This window comes from Lepidochelys kempii, chromosome 2 (genome assembly GCF_965140285.1).
Source record: "Lepidochelys kempii isolate rLepKem1 chromosome 2, rLepKem1.hap1, whole genome shotgun sequence".
Classification (NCBI taxonomy): domain Eukaryota; kingdom Metazoa; phylum Chordata; order Testudines; family Cheloniidae; genus Lepidochelys; species Lepidochelys kempii.
The window spans coordinates 134,640,894-134,657,234 of NC_136381.1; the positions used below are offsets into that span (position 1 = coordinate 134,640,894).

The following is a 16,341-nucleotide window of genomic DNA, read 5'->3' on the forward strand; positions in this document are numbered from 1 at the left end:
GATCGGGGAATACAGTATTTCTAATCCAAAGTGCTCAGAAATCATGAGTCAGGAGCCAAACAATCCTGATATTGAGTGATTTTAAAAATCAGGAGACTTTTTAAAATTTGAGTTCTTTTTATTTGCCTTTAGCCTTTAGGGTTCACACTTTCAAGTTTATGCTCTGCAGCCATGAGGGCTAGATTTTTTTTTTTTTTAAATTAATGCTGAGATTCTCGTGTAATCAGATGTTTCTAGGAGCTGGGACTTTAAGGAAAACACCAAATATTGTGAACCTTGCAGTAAAATCATGAAAACTGGCAATGTTGGGAATAGGAAGTGAATCAGTCCTCATGAGCCTTATTTGATGTTCGGAATTGGCAGAGGTGGAGCTGTGGCTTTCTTACACTGGGAATACTGTTTTGAATGTGCCTGTCATTTTGTGCAATCTTCTGTATATTAAAAACAAAATGCTTGCTCTTCAGAAGTATCTAATTGAGCCAAGTAGATGAGGGACAAACTTCACCAGAGTCAGGGAACAGTCTGTCTCACACAAGCACACCTCTGCTTGCAGATCCTGCACTGACATTGCGTATTTTAGTGTTAGAGCTTCTTTCACACAAGCAAATTTTAGTCTGATAGATTCCACATCCTAAAAAGAATAGGATGACTGGAAAAAAGTAGGTTTCAGAGTAACAGCCATGTTAGTCTGTATTCGCAAAAAGAAAAGGAGTACTTGTGGCACCTTAGAGACTAACCAATTTATTTGAGCATAAGCTTTCGTGAGCTACAGCTCACTTCATCGGATGCATACTGTGGAAAGTACAGAAGATCTTTTTATACACACAAACCATGAAAAAATGGGTGTTTACCACTACAAAAGGTTTTCTCTCCCCCACCTCACTCTCCTGCTGGTAATAGCTTATCTATCTATTTCATGGTTTGTGTGTATAAAAAGATCTCTGTACTTTCCACAGTATGCATCCGATGAAGTGAGCTGTAGCTCACGAAAGCTTATGCTCAAAGAAATTGGTTAGTCTCTAAGGTGCCACAAGTACTCCTTTTCTTTTTGGAAAAACGTAGTTAAATAACAGAGGATTTAGCTACATGATAAATTTACGCCTGTGTAATCTAAGAGGTGAATTAAGCTAAACGGACAAAGACTCTTAATTCAAAATAAGTATGTCCATACAGACATTTGTACTGGTTTAACTAAACTGGTTTAAAATTTGATTTTAAGTTGAACCAGTGCAGCTTCCCTGTGTAGACAAGGCATAACCGTGGTTGCATAGTGTAATTACAACCTGGAAAAAGTACAGTATGTTATGACAGTGGGGTATTACGTTTTATTCTGAAAAGTGAACAGTATAGTACATCTTATTCAGCAGAAAAATGTTCAGAAACGGATGCATTCATTGGTGTGATGAGCTGGAAAAATGTGCATCTTCCTAAGTAAATGGCAACTGCTTCCCACCCAAGTCTGAAAGGAAGATAATTATTTCTTTGCTGTTAAATCAGTTTAAAATAATAGGATTAAAGCTGTTTGACCCTTGCCTTACTCTGCAAGTAAAGAATTTAAAAATTAGACTATTTATCTCTTGCAAATTGAAAAATTCTTTTCGCAGAGGAATCTGCGCAAGCCTAATAAACAGTTAGCAAGAAACATATTTATCACGGTTGGTCTTGAACTGAACCATGGACTTTGCTATTGAGTTCTTCCTTTCACATGTTGCTTGAGGCATGCCACACAGTACTCATGAGACAGCTCACATTCTCTTTGTTGTGTATTCTTTTGTAATCAGCGAGGTGGCAAGCAGAAGAAAAAAACAACTTGGATGCAAGGATATACTCCTGGTCTGTTGTGAAAAGGGTTGAAATGATCTTCTCTAGATTGCCAGGTTGCTAAAAGTTAAGTAACCTAGAATGTTTTAAGAGCGAGATTTCTGAGTAAAAAAAAAATTTTTTTAAGCAGAGTGTTACTGCAAAGCACCAGTGCACAGCTAGTGTAAAGGAAGATATTTGTGCATTAATCTAGTTCCTGGGCTACCAAAGTTGTCTGGGCAGAAATCTTAATGTAAGAAGAGGGTGGGAATACTAGAAGATGAGAAACTTGATAATTATCACATTTTAGAATTCTTTCTCCAGTCAAAACAATGAGGAGTCCTTGTGGCACCCTAGAGACTAACACATTTATTTGGGATAAGTTTTCATGGGCTAAAACCCACTTCATCAGATGCATGGAGTGAAAAATACAGTAAGCAGAATATATATATAATATAATATAATATAATATAATATAATATAATATAATATATAATATAATATAATATATATATATATATATATATATATATATATATATATATATATATATATATATATATATATATATATATATCACATGAAAAGATGGGAGTTGCCTTACCAAGTGGGGGGTCAGTGCTAATGAGCCAATTCAATTAAGGTGGAAGTGGCCTATTCTCAACAGTTGACAAGAAGGGGTGAATACCAAGGGAGGGAAAATTACTCTTTCACACGTGCCTCTCTCTCTGTGTGTGCGTGCGTGTGTGTGTGTGCGTGCGTGTGTGTGTATGTAATATATATATCTAATGTTTCCATGAACAGTTAGGTTCTGTTTATGAAGGGAATTCGTTGCCAATAAAGAATGAGAGAGTAACCTAAAAAAAGAATACAGTTGCTTGTATGTTGCACGTGTTAGATATGAAATGATGTTTATATTCACTGGGTTGGCAGAGAAAGTAAAGATTTATTCCATTGCCTTTTAAAATCAATAATATTGATAGTAGTATTTTGAAATACACCCTAAAAACTCTATTTTATACAGTGTGCTGTACAGTTATCTCTAATTACTGAAACAGAAGGGGCTGGATTCCAGTCAAGGTTAGTCGACAGCTGTTGCTTGGGTCTCATGAGCAGGAGAGCTGGTACTTTGATCTTGTGAGGGGTGAAAACACAAAAAATGACGGTTAATTCCCAAGGACGGCTATATCCATTTAAAAAAAAGCCTAATCATCTAGGGAGCAAAAAGTCATTTCATCCAGGGAAAGATATTGGATCCTTACTGCAGTGCCCTCTGTGAAGCTTTATTCGACACCTTTAAATATTGTGAAAGGCATATGGCTGCCATTCAACAAGGTGTTTAAACATTAGATTGAGGCAGGGACTGTCTTTTGCTCTGCTCCTCCGTGCTACAATAATACAAACAATAATAGTAATACTGTGTGCCTAACTTTAAGTGTGTGAGTAGTTCCATTGAGCTTGAAGTTCTTAAAGTACCTTACTAACTCAGGGCCTATGTGAGGTTTTTCCATGAAAAGCAGTCACGCCATTTTCTTTCCTTTCAGTGTCTTCACAAACTTCATATTGAATTCTCCTTGCCCCACCTGCCAAATGTCAGTGAAATATTGTTTGTGGAAAGGTAATGCATATTGTGCACTAGGGTCAGTGGATTTTTCCAGAACTGAAATTCTGGAATAGTCATTTATTTTTCTGTGGTAGGTTGCATAGTGCTGCTGAAATAATAGCTCAGATTTTAAATAAATAACATTGATTTAATACTGCACCTTGCATAAAAGTGCAAATTCTTCCTGTGCTTTTATCAGCCAAGTGGTTCAGGAAACGTAACCTGGGAAAATCAGTACCACTAGGAAGGAAACATGGAGCAGACAAAATGGCTAGAGACACTAAAAGTGGCATAAGATACATAAAGCACAATGTAGACAAATTGTAAAAAATGTCCACTAAATTTGGTTGCTTCTGTTCTTGAGTGTCTAGCCTGACATCCACCTGGAAGCTTGATTTTTTTAGAAAAGCTGAGCACCCACAACTTGAATTTGAAGTTAGTGGGAGTTAAGAATATTTGGCATGTGAAATCGTGGTGCCATTGAAGTCAATGGAAGCTTTGCCACTGACTTTCAGCCAGGCCAGGGTTTCACCCAGCATCCCTGAATATTGGACCTCCTAGATGTCTTAAGTTGGACATCCAAAATGGAGACACCCAGAATTGGAGGTCTCTTCTGGAAATGTATACCTTTCTTGTTAACCAGAGCAATTTACTTTGTTAGGATAGTACCGCTGGGGGGATGGGGTGTGGGCAGAAACCTGTTTAAATTATGTTGCAAAGTCTGTAATTTCTGGCTGAAAAAGTCCTCAGGTTGTAGCTCCCCCACTGGTCTGAGTGCGAGGTGGTAGTCAGGAAGCATGGAAGGCAAACATGGTTTCTTGGGCAGGATTTTTTTTGTTTATTCTTAAAACAACACCACCTTTTTGTAACTTGACCCAATTAAAGTTGCATCATTTCTCTCTGTAAGACTTAGCATTTATAGCCAAGTTATTGTGTGGTGCACAAACTAGAAATCTGTGTATGCCTCTGACATATATGACTGCTCCATTTCCCTTGCCAAGCATGAAAACAAAAACACTTAGGCTGATTAGTGAATATAGCTTAAAGTATATTCATCACTAGCCTAAATTTAAAGCAGCTTGAAAATACAGTGTCAATAAATCAACTGGAATTAACATTGTAAACATGTAAATGAATGGCATTTGACGTGGATCCAAAAACAATTACTATATTGTATAGTATATATGTATAATATTTTAATTACTGTGTAAGCAAAACATTGTAATAGTCAGTCAGTGTCATTAATACAGTGTCTCAATAGGGCACATACTTGTTTTCCACAGGTAGCCTGTATGCTCACAATTGTCCATTCTTTGAACAATTAACTTTAGACTTTGCTGGCTTTGCAGAAGGTTGGTCTGTCGTTAGTGAATTCAAATACAGTGTTTGGCTAATTTTGTGATTTGTAGACCATATATTTCCCATACAAAGGAAATAAGAGCTGGAATTTTTATCCTGACAGCACATAAGAAAGTATGGGCCATATGTATATTCCATAGTAAAATAAGCTAGATAATCCCCATCCCGAACCTCTTAAAGAAAGTGATCTGCAGATGTGCAATTTATAAACCAAGAGGTAAAACCAATAATAAAAGCTATTTTGGAAATGACTGTGGTCTAAGTGACTAAGTACAAAATCTTATTGGTAATAGGCCTCTTTTTTTTCTTTTCTTGGTACTCTGGGGAAATGTATTTGCTGTTTATAGAAATGATTGTGATGGCCCTCTTCTATGAATGCTATTCTTAACATTTTTATAGTCTCATTTAACTGAAATAAAAAAGCATTAGGCTGTAATCCAGTGAGTAGTATCTGTAACGCAAATGTATGTTTCATCGCTTTATTTTTCCTGTTTATTTTGCCATAGAATAATAGACTGGCAGTATGTCAAATTGCATATGAGGGAGCTTTATAGTAACAAAAGTTATCCGTTATTTTTCATCTAAAAATAAGTTTGGAACAATGAGCGATAGCATGTGCATTCACCAGATCCCTTCCTCATATGAGTCAGTTGTTTGAATACCAGTATGAGGCTGGCCAATAGCATGTGATGCTGATATCCCAACCGATACAGAAACAAGCAGTTTCTAGTTATCAGCATTGATTCATAACTGTCCCAAATACTTTTGGAATAAAGCAGTTTGAATTTCTGTTTTTTTCCTCCTTCTGGGGAAAATATTGCTTGTATGGACATGCACAAAAACCCTGCACTTCAACCTTTGGTAGTTTCTTTCTCTCATCAAAGTGAAGTGAGCACCCCTGGTCTTGAAATTGTTCTTGTGAATGGAGTTGCCAAAGATATTGACAGACACCAAACCACTGTTCCCCAGTCTCATCTAAAAATGATGCAAACCTAAGAAGGTTTCATTTATGAGTAAAAAGTTCAAGTGAAAGTGTACCTAAAGATTTTAAATGGAGCTTACCTTTGGTAAGATTTATTTAAAAAACTCTTGATTCTGAGGTAGGAAGAGGTGTCTGTTTTCTAACCGAATATAGTCCAGTGAGATTTCTGTGTCGCTATCCAGTACATGTCATGGGCTATTGTATTAGGTCTAAACCATGGGTACTCAACCTGGGGGCGGGGGATCAAGATACATGCCCTTGGGATCACAAACTAGTTTCACAAGGTTGGGTACATCTGCCTTTTCTTTATGGCTAGATGTAAATGGTGTACATTTGTCCAGAACTTTTTTTTAAATTTATGTTTTAACATGGGGGCATGGGATGGAAAATTTTGAGAAATATTTATAATGAAAAAACAAAACAGAGGTGCTGCATTCTAAAGCATATAAGTCAGTTGCACTTAGTAAATGATTTTGAATGCATATGAATGGGTTGCAACAGATTTACAAGAGGTAGCTTTATTTTTCACACCTTTAAATCTGATTCCAAGCCATTACTTGCTCTGTGTGCCAAATTTTGCCTGGTAATCCAGAAATATTCACAATGGGCAATTTAAATGACAGGCTGAAATTTTCCTCCTCCTCTTATGAGAAAACGATTTCAACACAGAAGTGTAAGGATATACATGTGGGTAAATATTTGTTTTGGCAAATGTTGCAGGTTTGTGTTTGTAAGTCAGACAGTATCCTTTCAGAGGAAATGACAAATCCTACAAAAGTGCATGGTCCTGATTCACCACAGTGTATTACTCCAATTGTACATGGGTGTGACTCTGGCTGATTTCAGCAGAATCACGCTAACATGAAACTAGAGTAATGCAGTGGTGAATCAGGGTGCACAGTTGTATTTATGTAACAGAATTTGTGCTCAAACAGCTTCTTTCACAGCAGTGTTCTCAAATCACTTTCCTGACATTAAGCCTCACAACACTCCCATAACCTAGGTATTATTCTCGCTATACAGAGGGACGAAGCTAAAGTGGAAAGGATAATGACATGCCCAAGGGAAGGCAGGCAGTCAGTTGCAGATGAGTCCATGCTGTCAATTCTAACTGCTTTACTGTCGCTCTCTGTATATATGTTATGTTTTAGTTAAGTATCGATACAGCCAGATTGTGTAATTCATTTACTGGGGTACTGCTAAATCACACATTACCACAGGGGAAACTTCAGGAGTCTGTTTATGTTAGGAGGCATAATCCCACCCAGAGTTTTAGCTGGTGCTGTGGAAATATGTTTACTGCACCGTCCTTCAGGGAATATGCTCCTTTCTTTGTGATGGCCAGTTTGCAGGCCCAGCATTGGTCTTGGGAGAAGGTTTTCTTGATCCCTTTGTTGAAGTTTGGACCTCTGGTGACAGAGAGAGAAAAGACCCTTTACTTGAGTGGGTAAACCCACTAACCCAGGAACCTATCCTTGCAACAAAGCCCGTTGCCAACTGTGCCCACATATCTATTCAGGGGACACCATCACAGGGCCTAATAACATCAGCCACACTATCAGAGGCTCGTTCACCTGCACATCCACCAATGTGATATATGCCATCATATGCCAGCAATGCCCCTCTGCCATGTACATTGGTCAAACTGGACAGTCTCTATGTAAAAGAGTAAATGGACACAAATCAGATGTCAAGAATTATAACATTCATACACCAGTCGGAGAACACTTCAATCTCTCTGGTCACGCGATTACAGACATGAGTCGCTATTTTACAACAAAAAAACTTCAAATCCAGACTCCAGCGAGAAACTGCTGAATTGGAATTCATTTGCAAATTGGATACAATTAACTTAGGCTTGAATAGAGACTGGGAGTGGCTCAGTCATTATGCAAGGCAGCCTATTTCCCCTTGTTCCCTCCCCCCCCCACGTTCTTGTTAAACCCTGGATTTGTGCTGGAAATGGCCCACCTTGATTATCATATACAATGTAAGGAGAGTGGTCACTTTGGATAAGCTATTACCAGCAGGAGAGTGAGTTTGTGGGGGGGGAGGGGAGGGGAGAAAACTTGGATTTGTGCTGGAAATGGCCCAACTTGATTATCATACACATTGTATCACTTTAGATAAGCTATTACCAGCAGGAGAGTGGGGTGAGAGGAGGTATTTTTTTCATGCTTTGTGTGTATATAATAAGATCTTCTAAACTTTCCACAGTATGCATCCGATGAAGTGAGCTGTAGCTCACGAAAGCTTATGCTCAGATAAATTGGTTAATCTCTAAGGTGCCACAAGTACTCCTTTTCTTTTTGCGAATACAGACTAACACTGCTGTTACTCTGAAACCGGTAAAGAGACTGCAATTATGAATGGCCTATAGTGTCTATAGAAAGACACTTAGTGCTCTTCTTTTTCCAGTGTCCTTGCACGGGGGCCAGCATAATCCAGGTGTGTGCGTATGTCTACCCTGGCTCTGTGTATGTGCAGTTTAAAGCAAACAAAAGCGTGAATGTTAAAACGCCACTTAGTGAATTAGAGAAAACAGCCATGCTTCCTAGGCAGCAGCTGTCTGCTAATAACTGAACTGACTGAGCTGACAAGCAGCTGCAGGTGTCAGTTTTATCTTTTGAGCCACTTCTGTCTTCATATCACACTGTCAACAGACAAGACTGTTTCGATCCAAAGGGTATGGGTCTGTATGAAAACAATAAGCATGTATATGAACAGGCAGGGGCTGGCTTTGTGGGGTAGTCGTGTTGGCAGAACCTGTTCTTACTGATGGTGACAAATGTATTTATAGCAATAATGTGTTAGTAGTTAACATAAAAAGGCCTTTTGTCCTTTGCATTTGGAGTGCTCCCATTTGTAGTAATGATGAGAAATATTGCACGATGACAAGCCTGTTTTCTTCCAAGTTGCGTCACTCTTGAATCAGAATGAGCATTACACTGATCTATAGGAGAAAAATAACTTTCATGGGAATACTTTGTACAAACAGATACTTTTTTACTTACCTTGTTGTTGGCTCTTACAGAAAAGTTAACAGTGGGAGAAAATCCTATGATAAATGATTATTGTGCTGCAGTACTAAAGTTGGATAGATCTAATGTTATGCAAACCACATGACTTTCAAGTGTCCAGAAACATGGCTGTTCTCAAAGAGGAAAATAAACCTTACCATCCTCCCCTGAAAAGGCAAAATACAATGTGCTCCCAAGTCATCATCTTAGGGTCTGATCCTACCAGGGCTAAACATACTCGAGCACTTAATTCCTTGTAGGAGATGCCCATAGGGTTGGGCTGTTATAGAGCTTTAGGGCCTGATCCAAAACCCATTGAAGTTGGTGGGTGAGTTTTTCCATTGTCTTCAGTGAGGTTTGGGTTAGGTCTTTAACAATCACTTAGGGCTTGTTTACACTTGAAATGCAACAGCGGCACAGCTGTGCTGCAGCAGTGAGACACTGCCTACACCAGGGTTTCTCAAGCTGTGGGTCAGGAGGTTATTACATTGGGAGTCGTGAACTGTCAACCTCCACCCCAACCCCGCTTTGCCTCCAGCATTTATAATGGTGGTAAATATATAAACAGGTGTTTTTAATTTATAAGGTGGGGGGGCGCACTCAGAGGCTTGCTATGTGAAAGGGGTCACCAGTAAAAAAGTTTGAGAATCACTGGCCTACATCAACGGGAGAGCTTCTTCGTCAGTGTAAGCAATCCACCTCCCCAAGAGACGGTAGCTAGGTCAACAGAAATGTTATTCTGGCAACATAGTGCTGCCTGCGTTGAGGGGGTTAGGTCAACCCAGGTTCATCACTCAAGGGCGTGGATTTTTCACATCTCTGAGCGGCATAGCTGAATCAACCTAACTTTTTAGTGTAGACCAGTCCACCCCCCCCACCCCCGTCCATTCTTCTGCCTTCCTTTGTCACACCCCTTTCCCAGTCCCCCAGTGTAAGCAGAGATTTTGAAATGTCTCAAATACAGTTGACTTAAAGGGTGTGGAAGAGCAGTGCCTTCAGGAAAGGTAGAAAATGAAAGCACAGTGGGGTTGCCAGCTCTGGGAAAACCCTTAAATTGGGCTGTAAACTTAAAAACCACTTTGATGTAACTTCATGTATGTTAACCCTTAAGGCATAGGACTCAATGGTTTGGCTCCAGCTAGTTTTGCTGACAATAAAGGGAGCATTGTAGTCTAAGTATCCCACTATTACAGTTTGAGTAGAAATTGTCAAATATTCACTGGGAAACGATCTTGTTCCATTCTCTTACTTGCCTACTTGGACCAGATCTTTGCTTTGTCTCTTGTTTGGCAAATGTTTCCAAGAAAAATATTTCAATTGAACTAGTTTGTGTTTGTTGCCAATGTACACCCACCTTGTAAAGTCTGAATGTATTTGTTTGTTATAGAGATCACGGGTCTGGTTGCGAGAAAATGGTCAGCATTATCCAAGCACTGTACATTCCTGCGCGGAGGGAGTTGTTGTATTCAGGACAGATTATGGTCAGGTAAGATGGTACTCTTAATCTTTTCTATCACTGTTTAGAAAATAAAGAAGACACCCAATGTTTTAAAAAAGAATTATACAGTGTTAAGACGGCTGATGAACTTTGGGAAATTTGGATACAAATGTTCCTGTTTTTAATAGATCTTCCGGTTGTACTGCTTGTGGCTTGGTGTAACTACATTTGTGAGGTTTAAAACTTGATCTTCTTTGCAGAAACAAAAATGTAATCCTTATCGACACCAGTTGAAAACTCTGATCTCATATGAGCTATAGTTCGGTGATCCACAGTTCATATGATACCTGTCCAGTAATTCTGCCTATCCCCACTGCATCTCACCCTGTTTCATCCATTGACAGAGGTCACACTCCAATTGTATATTCTCCAATCCTTCGGCAGGTGAACGCAGAGAATTAGATTTTTGTAAGAGTAATCAGAATCCCTCAGAAAACATCTTTGCCTTAGCCTGATACTAAAAAGTAACAATAATAAAACCAAAATGTGTGCTATCATAAGAGAGAACCCTTTATATTTTGGCTTGTTTATATTGGGGCACATGTTAAGTTGGATGTTGAGTGTAGCTTTAAATGTCAAGCTCTTGCATGTTCCTTCTTTACTCTCCATTCTTCTGTACCAGTTTGAGTTGTTGGATGTAGTTCTACCCACTCTGCAGGTGGAAACAGCGCACGAGTTCATTCCAGTGAAATTTTCAAGTTATTTAGGTTTGACTGTTCCTGCTCGATCCATTTGTGTATTGTTGATCCATACCACTTTCCAACCCTTCTGATATTTAAGACTAGATCATCAGTTGGTGTAAAATCTGTCACTTTACATGGACTGATAATCTAATCAGAAAAATGGAAAGGCAGGTCATGTTAAAGCACTGAAACTGAATTCATGTTTATGGAATAAATTGATTTTCATGTACACCGTGTGTACATATGATACATATATATTTATTTTTAAAATAAAATGCAGGCTGAGTCTGGTACTAGCCATCTGGTTTAATCACAAACCCTACCCAGCTTCTAAAAATAGTAGCCAAAATTTTCAGTTTTGGGTACCTAAAGTTAGACATCTAACAGAGCACCGCAACTCCAGCTGAAGGTAATGGGAGCTGCTGATGCTTGGCACCTCTGAGCCAGTTTTAATTAGTTGTTCTAAAAAGGAATTAGGTGACTGACTTTGACCCCCACAATGAAAAATGTGCCCAGTAGTTATTATGTGAGTATGAACAACTCTTGTGTACACACAATACCTGAAATGTAGTGAGTGTTGCTCTCTTTTCAGCATGTACATCAGGAGTAGGCAAGCTTTTTGGCCCGAGGGCCACGTTGGGGTTGCGAAACTGTATGGAGGGCCGGGTATGGAAGGCTGTGCCTCCCGACACAGCCTGGCCCCTTCCCCCTATCTGCCCCATCCCACTTCCTGTCCCCTGAATGCCCCCCTCAGAACCTCCAACCCATCGAACCCCCCCTGCTCCTTGTCCCCTGACCGGCCCCTCCCGGGACCCCTGCCCCTAACTGTCCCCCGGAACCCCACCCCCATCCAACCCCTCTGCTCCCTATCCCCTGACTGCCCTGACCCCTATCCACAACCTCACCCCCAGACAGGTCCCCTGGGACTCCAACTCCCCCGCCCCCCGGACCTCCGCCCCATCCAACCTCCCCCTGCTCCCTGTCCCCTGACTGCCCCAACCCCTATCTACACCCCTGCCCCTAACCGCCCACTGGGACCCCACCTCCTATCCAACCCTCCCTGTCTCCTGACTGCCCCCTGGGATCCCCTGCCCCTTATCCAACCCCTTTGCTCCCTTACCATGCCACTCAGAGTGGCAGGAGCTCGCAGCCCTGCTGCCTGCAGGAGCAGGCAGTGCGGCACACTGAGGCTGCGGGGCAGGGGCGATAGCCGGGAGGGGCTGCGGGCCATAGTTTGCCCACCTCTGGTGTACATATTGAAAGGCTGAACTGCACAGGACTTCAAGCAGGGTTCATGCTGTTACCTTTGTAAAATCTGAATGATTCCATTTCCTGAGGGACTTCTTACTTGATAGTAAATGGCACCTTCAGTGTTTTAACTGTTGTTTTAACAAACACTATTATTTACAGTAGGATGAAACATAGGATATTGGCAACAATCTGCGAAACAATTAAGTAGCATTTAATATAAATAATACAGCCAACAACTTGATTAGGTAGCATATTTTTAGTGCGACAAAGCAATTTACTACTACACTGAGTAATCCTGGTGTTTTTAGAAGAATGCTTTGGGATTTAGCAGCACCGCACCAGTTGACATTAAGGATGTTGCACAAGTAAATTGTCTTGCACCTATTTGAAAATTTCTCCTTGATGCGTTAACCACTTGTGTGCTGTGTAATGTAACAAATATATGGCTTAAAACAGATTTCCAGTGTTGCCTGTTGTACAGTACCTGGCAGTCACCTGTGAAGTGCTGACAATCCAATGAGACGCTAGAACTTTAAAGGACTACTGCTGCATGGTTAGTCACCTGGGTGTAGAGCTGAGATTTTCAATAGCGCTTATGTCCAATTGAAATTGTATGAGTTTGGTAACTAACTCCTGGGCTCCTTTGAAAATTCCAAGCATGACACTTATGTCTATCAGCAAATTGATTATGGAAGTGTTAAGATCTTTACTGAACTCAGAACTATGTTATTAATCTTGTTTGAGCCCATATCTGCTGCCAGAACTTGCAGGTATTGCCACACTCGCAGTTTTCAATTGTACGTTCAGTCATTTGAGTGGAATGTGAAGATGTAATCAGGGAAACATTAGGAGGACATGTTTCCGGGGGTTGCTCTTGCACCCTTGTTCATTCAAGAGGCTCATGTTATCTTAACTTTAGCATGCTCAGCATAGGAATCTTTCTGTTTGGACTTGAGATCATTGTCACTTTATATTACTGCAATGAGCAATTTGCTATAGCTAAGCCGAAGACAGTGTTTCATTTTTTTCTTCTTTCTTTCCATACTATTCTGAGCATTGGAAACTTATTTTTTAGATGGCACTTAATTGTTCTTTGAAAGAATGTTAATTGAAGTGAATGCTGCTGAATACAAATACCCTTGTGCAGTGTTTGATACGACATTAAGATGACAGTAAATTACACATCAGGTGGTGGATCCTCATGGAAAATGCAGTGCACCGCTATTTCTTGAACAGGAAATATTCAGATAGCATTAAACCAGTCATTTAAAATAAGGCTGTTTGATTTATTATAATTGAAATATTGTGGTAGCATCACCCTGCTGCTGTTGTGGTACTTTGTGCATATGCATGGAGACAGTTTGAAACTAGTAGCAGCTGGTAGCTTAACTGTAATATGTGGTCCTGGCCATCCCCAAGTTTTTGCATCTGCCCACCCAGTTATTCCAGGTCCACTTTTGGGGACTCCCCTTTTATCACCCTCTCCTCTCTCTTGATTCTTGGTGGAAAGAAAAGTGAGTGTGTGTTGCTTCTTCCGTTGCATTGAAATCAGCTGGTAGATGAACTTCCAAAGTGGTTTGAAGACTAGGTTGAAGCAGAGATTTATCTGTCTGGTCTGGAATGAGTTAAAAAATTGTGATGAGTGGCAGTTCTAAATTTTATCCTCTTTTCTTTAAAAGCTTCTATGGGATCTGGGTGCCTTCCAGAGTGGGAGAAACTTCACTGTGATTGTTGTTTTTGTATCAGACTCTTTCCTCTGTTTTGATCTGAGTAATGCTAATTTGTGTGTAGTAGTTGAGGCTGTGCATAATGTTTTGGACGGTGTGTGGAACATCTGTGTATAGTTCTATATAGTATGAGTGTCTCTGTGTATATTACACATACAGAGTATGAGACTTATTCTTCCCTTGGATCCCCATCATATTTCAAAGAGTGCATTACATTTACTGAATCATTTTTATACTTTTGAGTACCTTCATATGCCCTGCTTTGGGGATAAAATATGATATTTTCTCCTTTTAAAAAGCTTTTATTTATTTAACGATAAAACAGGCATTTCCTCATCTCCACATTCTATAAATTTTAATGGACTTGTGTGAGCTTATAAAATACACAGCTGAACATGAAGTAAAACCCTAAAAGCACTGCTGTCACTGTAAGCTCCATTTGAAATGGGTGCCTTGGACACACTCAATAAAGAGTATGAATGGCTCCATCTATCAAGATACCACAAGAGACCTCAAGCAGCTGTTGAAGTTGGACCCTTTCCTATCTATCCTTTTGCACTTCTTCAGATAGTATGGATTTCACTCTTACTATTATTATTACTTTGTTTTATACACAGTAGTGCCTAAAAGCTCTGCCGAAGATTAGGGCCCCATTGTGCTAGAAGCTGTACATAGCCATAGTGTAAAATTAGTCTCTGTCCCAAAGAACTTAAATCTAAACAGATAAATCAAAGGGTGGGAGAAAGATGAACCCAGATCTCTTGAATCCAAGTTTAGTGCTTTAACCACAAGACCATCCTTTCTGTCCTAATCAAGATCCTTTTCCAGTGCTTATGTATCAAAGGGCGGGTCCATGTATAAAAGTGCCCAGAACCTTGTATAAACTATATAACAGCGTACTGGGGATTCAGTTTTTAGGTAGCTGTTCTTGTTTGCAGAAGTTATATAATGCATTTGAGATGGATAGCTAGCAGTCTTTCTGAACAATCCCATGAAAAATATAATTTCTGTAACATCCCTTTCCTTTCCCTTCCAGAAGAACTTGCCTATAAGTTTAACAAGACTTGACACAATGCGGGGGACTTGTTCTGGTATGAAGAAACTTGCACAGAGAGTATAAGCTGAATTGATTGCCACAAACAGATTAGCATCTGTGACATTGAAATTGCAGAATGCTTAATTACATACTCCTTTAGTTGACAGAGAGAAACTTTTTAAAATTAAAATACATTCTAAATGGAAGCAGCTGAGATATAATATCCCTAAAACGTAGATTCTTTAAAAACACAGATGGTAAATATCACTAGCAAAGACCTTGTTAGTCAGAACAACGTTCTTTGAATTTGCTTTACAAAGAAGTAATTCATGGTACAGTATTATGTCAGCAAACAGGACATAGCTTAGTATCCTCGGCCTCAAATAAGAGGCACCTGTAAATGGTTTGGTCTGCGTTTTCTATACGTTTAACTTAACGTGGCTCTGCTGGAGTATTTATGCACAGCAAGAAAGGGAAGAACACATATGTTATGTGTTAAACACAACTCAAGTATGTTTTCCACAGGGGTTTGCACCTCCTTTTTTCCTCCTCAGTCTGGGGTTGTAAGGGTTTCTCATGATGAGCTCATTCAGGAAGGTTAGAGCTGGACTTTAACCGAGAGTTTAACTTTTAATATGCTCAAAGAAGTGATGTTCCTACAGTGAAGTTGTTGTGTGATATACCAGGAGAGTTAATGTACACATAATACGTCCATCCAACTAGACAACATTTAAATTAATTAAAACAAATCCCCACAGTGTTACAACAAGCATCTTGAGTCTTATTTTTGTGTAAACGCTCTTTCCTATGCCTCATGTCATCTATTCTTGCGTCATAATTTAGGCCCCTATTTTGCAAACCTATACTACTGGTTGTAATATTAATACACTGAGTAGTCCCTTTAGGTCAGATTCTGACACCTATACTCCATGGGGCACACTCAACTGTGTAGGTAGACCCACTGAAGTCATTTGAACAAAATTCTTCTTTGCCTTGATGCCTTCAGAAAACTTGGAGTTAAGCTGTTTGTAGACAGAGACCATTGTCTAGCATGTTGATCAGTATTGTCTCATTGTTTACCTGTACTCCCCGATTTGCTGTCTCTGTCTGTTGTCTCTTACTGAAATTGTAAGCCCATTGGGGCAGGGACTGTCTTTTTGTTCTGTGTTTGTACAGTGCCTAGCACAAAGAGGTCATGGTGCATGACTAGGGTTCCTAGGTGCCATGGTGATATTACTGCTAATAATAATTAATAATTACTAATGATAATACTTAATGAAAATACTGAAGGCAATTGGACTGGTCATCAATAAATGCTATACTCTGTGTTAAGAGTTTGTAGACTCATCCCAACATTCTGAATTCTGCAGATCAGGGATTGT

At 39.7% G+C, this 16,341-nt stretch overlaps 1 protein-coding gene across 1 annotated transcript in view; it reads left to right on the forward strand.

The window, feature by feature from the left end:
* Positions 1–16,341, forward strand: part of MYO10 (myosin X) — a 272,590-nt gene that overhangs the window by 51,870 nt on the left and 204,379 nt on the right. Inside the window, exon 2 of the mRNA XM_073332289.2 lies at positions 10,152–10,250. Within this exon, the coding sequence (XP_073188390.2) occupies positions 10,152–10,250 (99 nt within the window). The remainder of the gene's footprint in view (positions 1–10,151; positions 10,251–16,341) is intronic.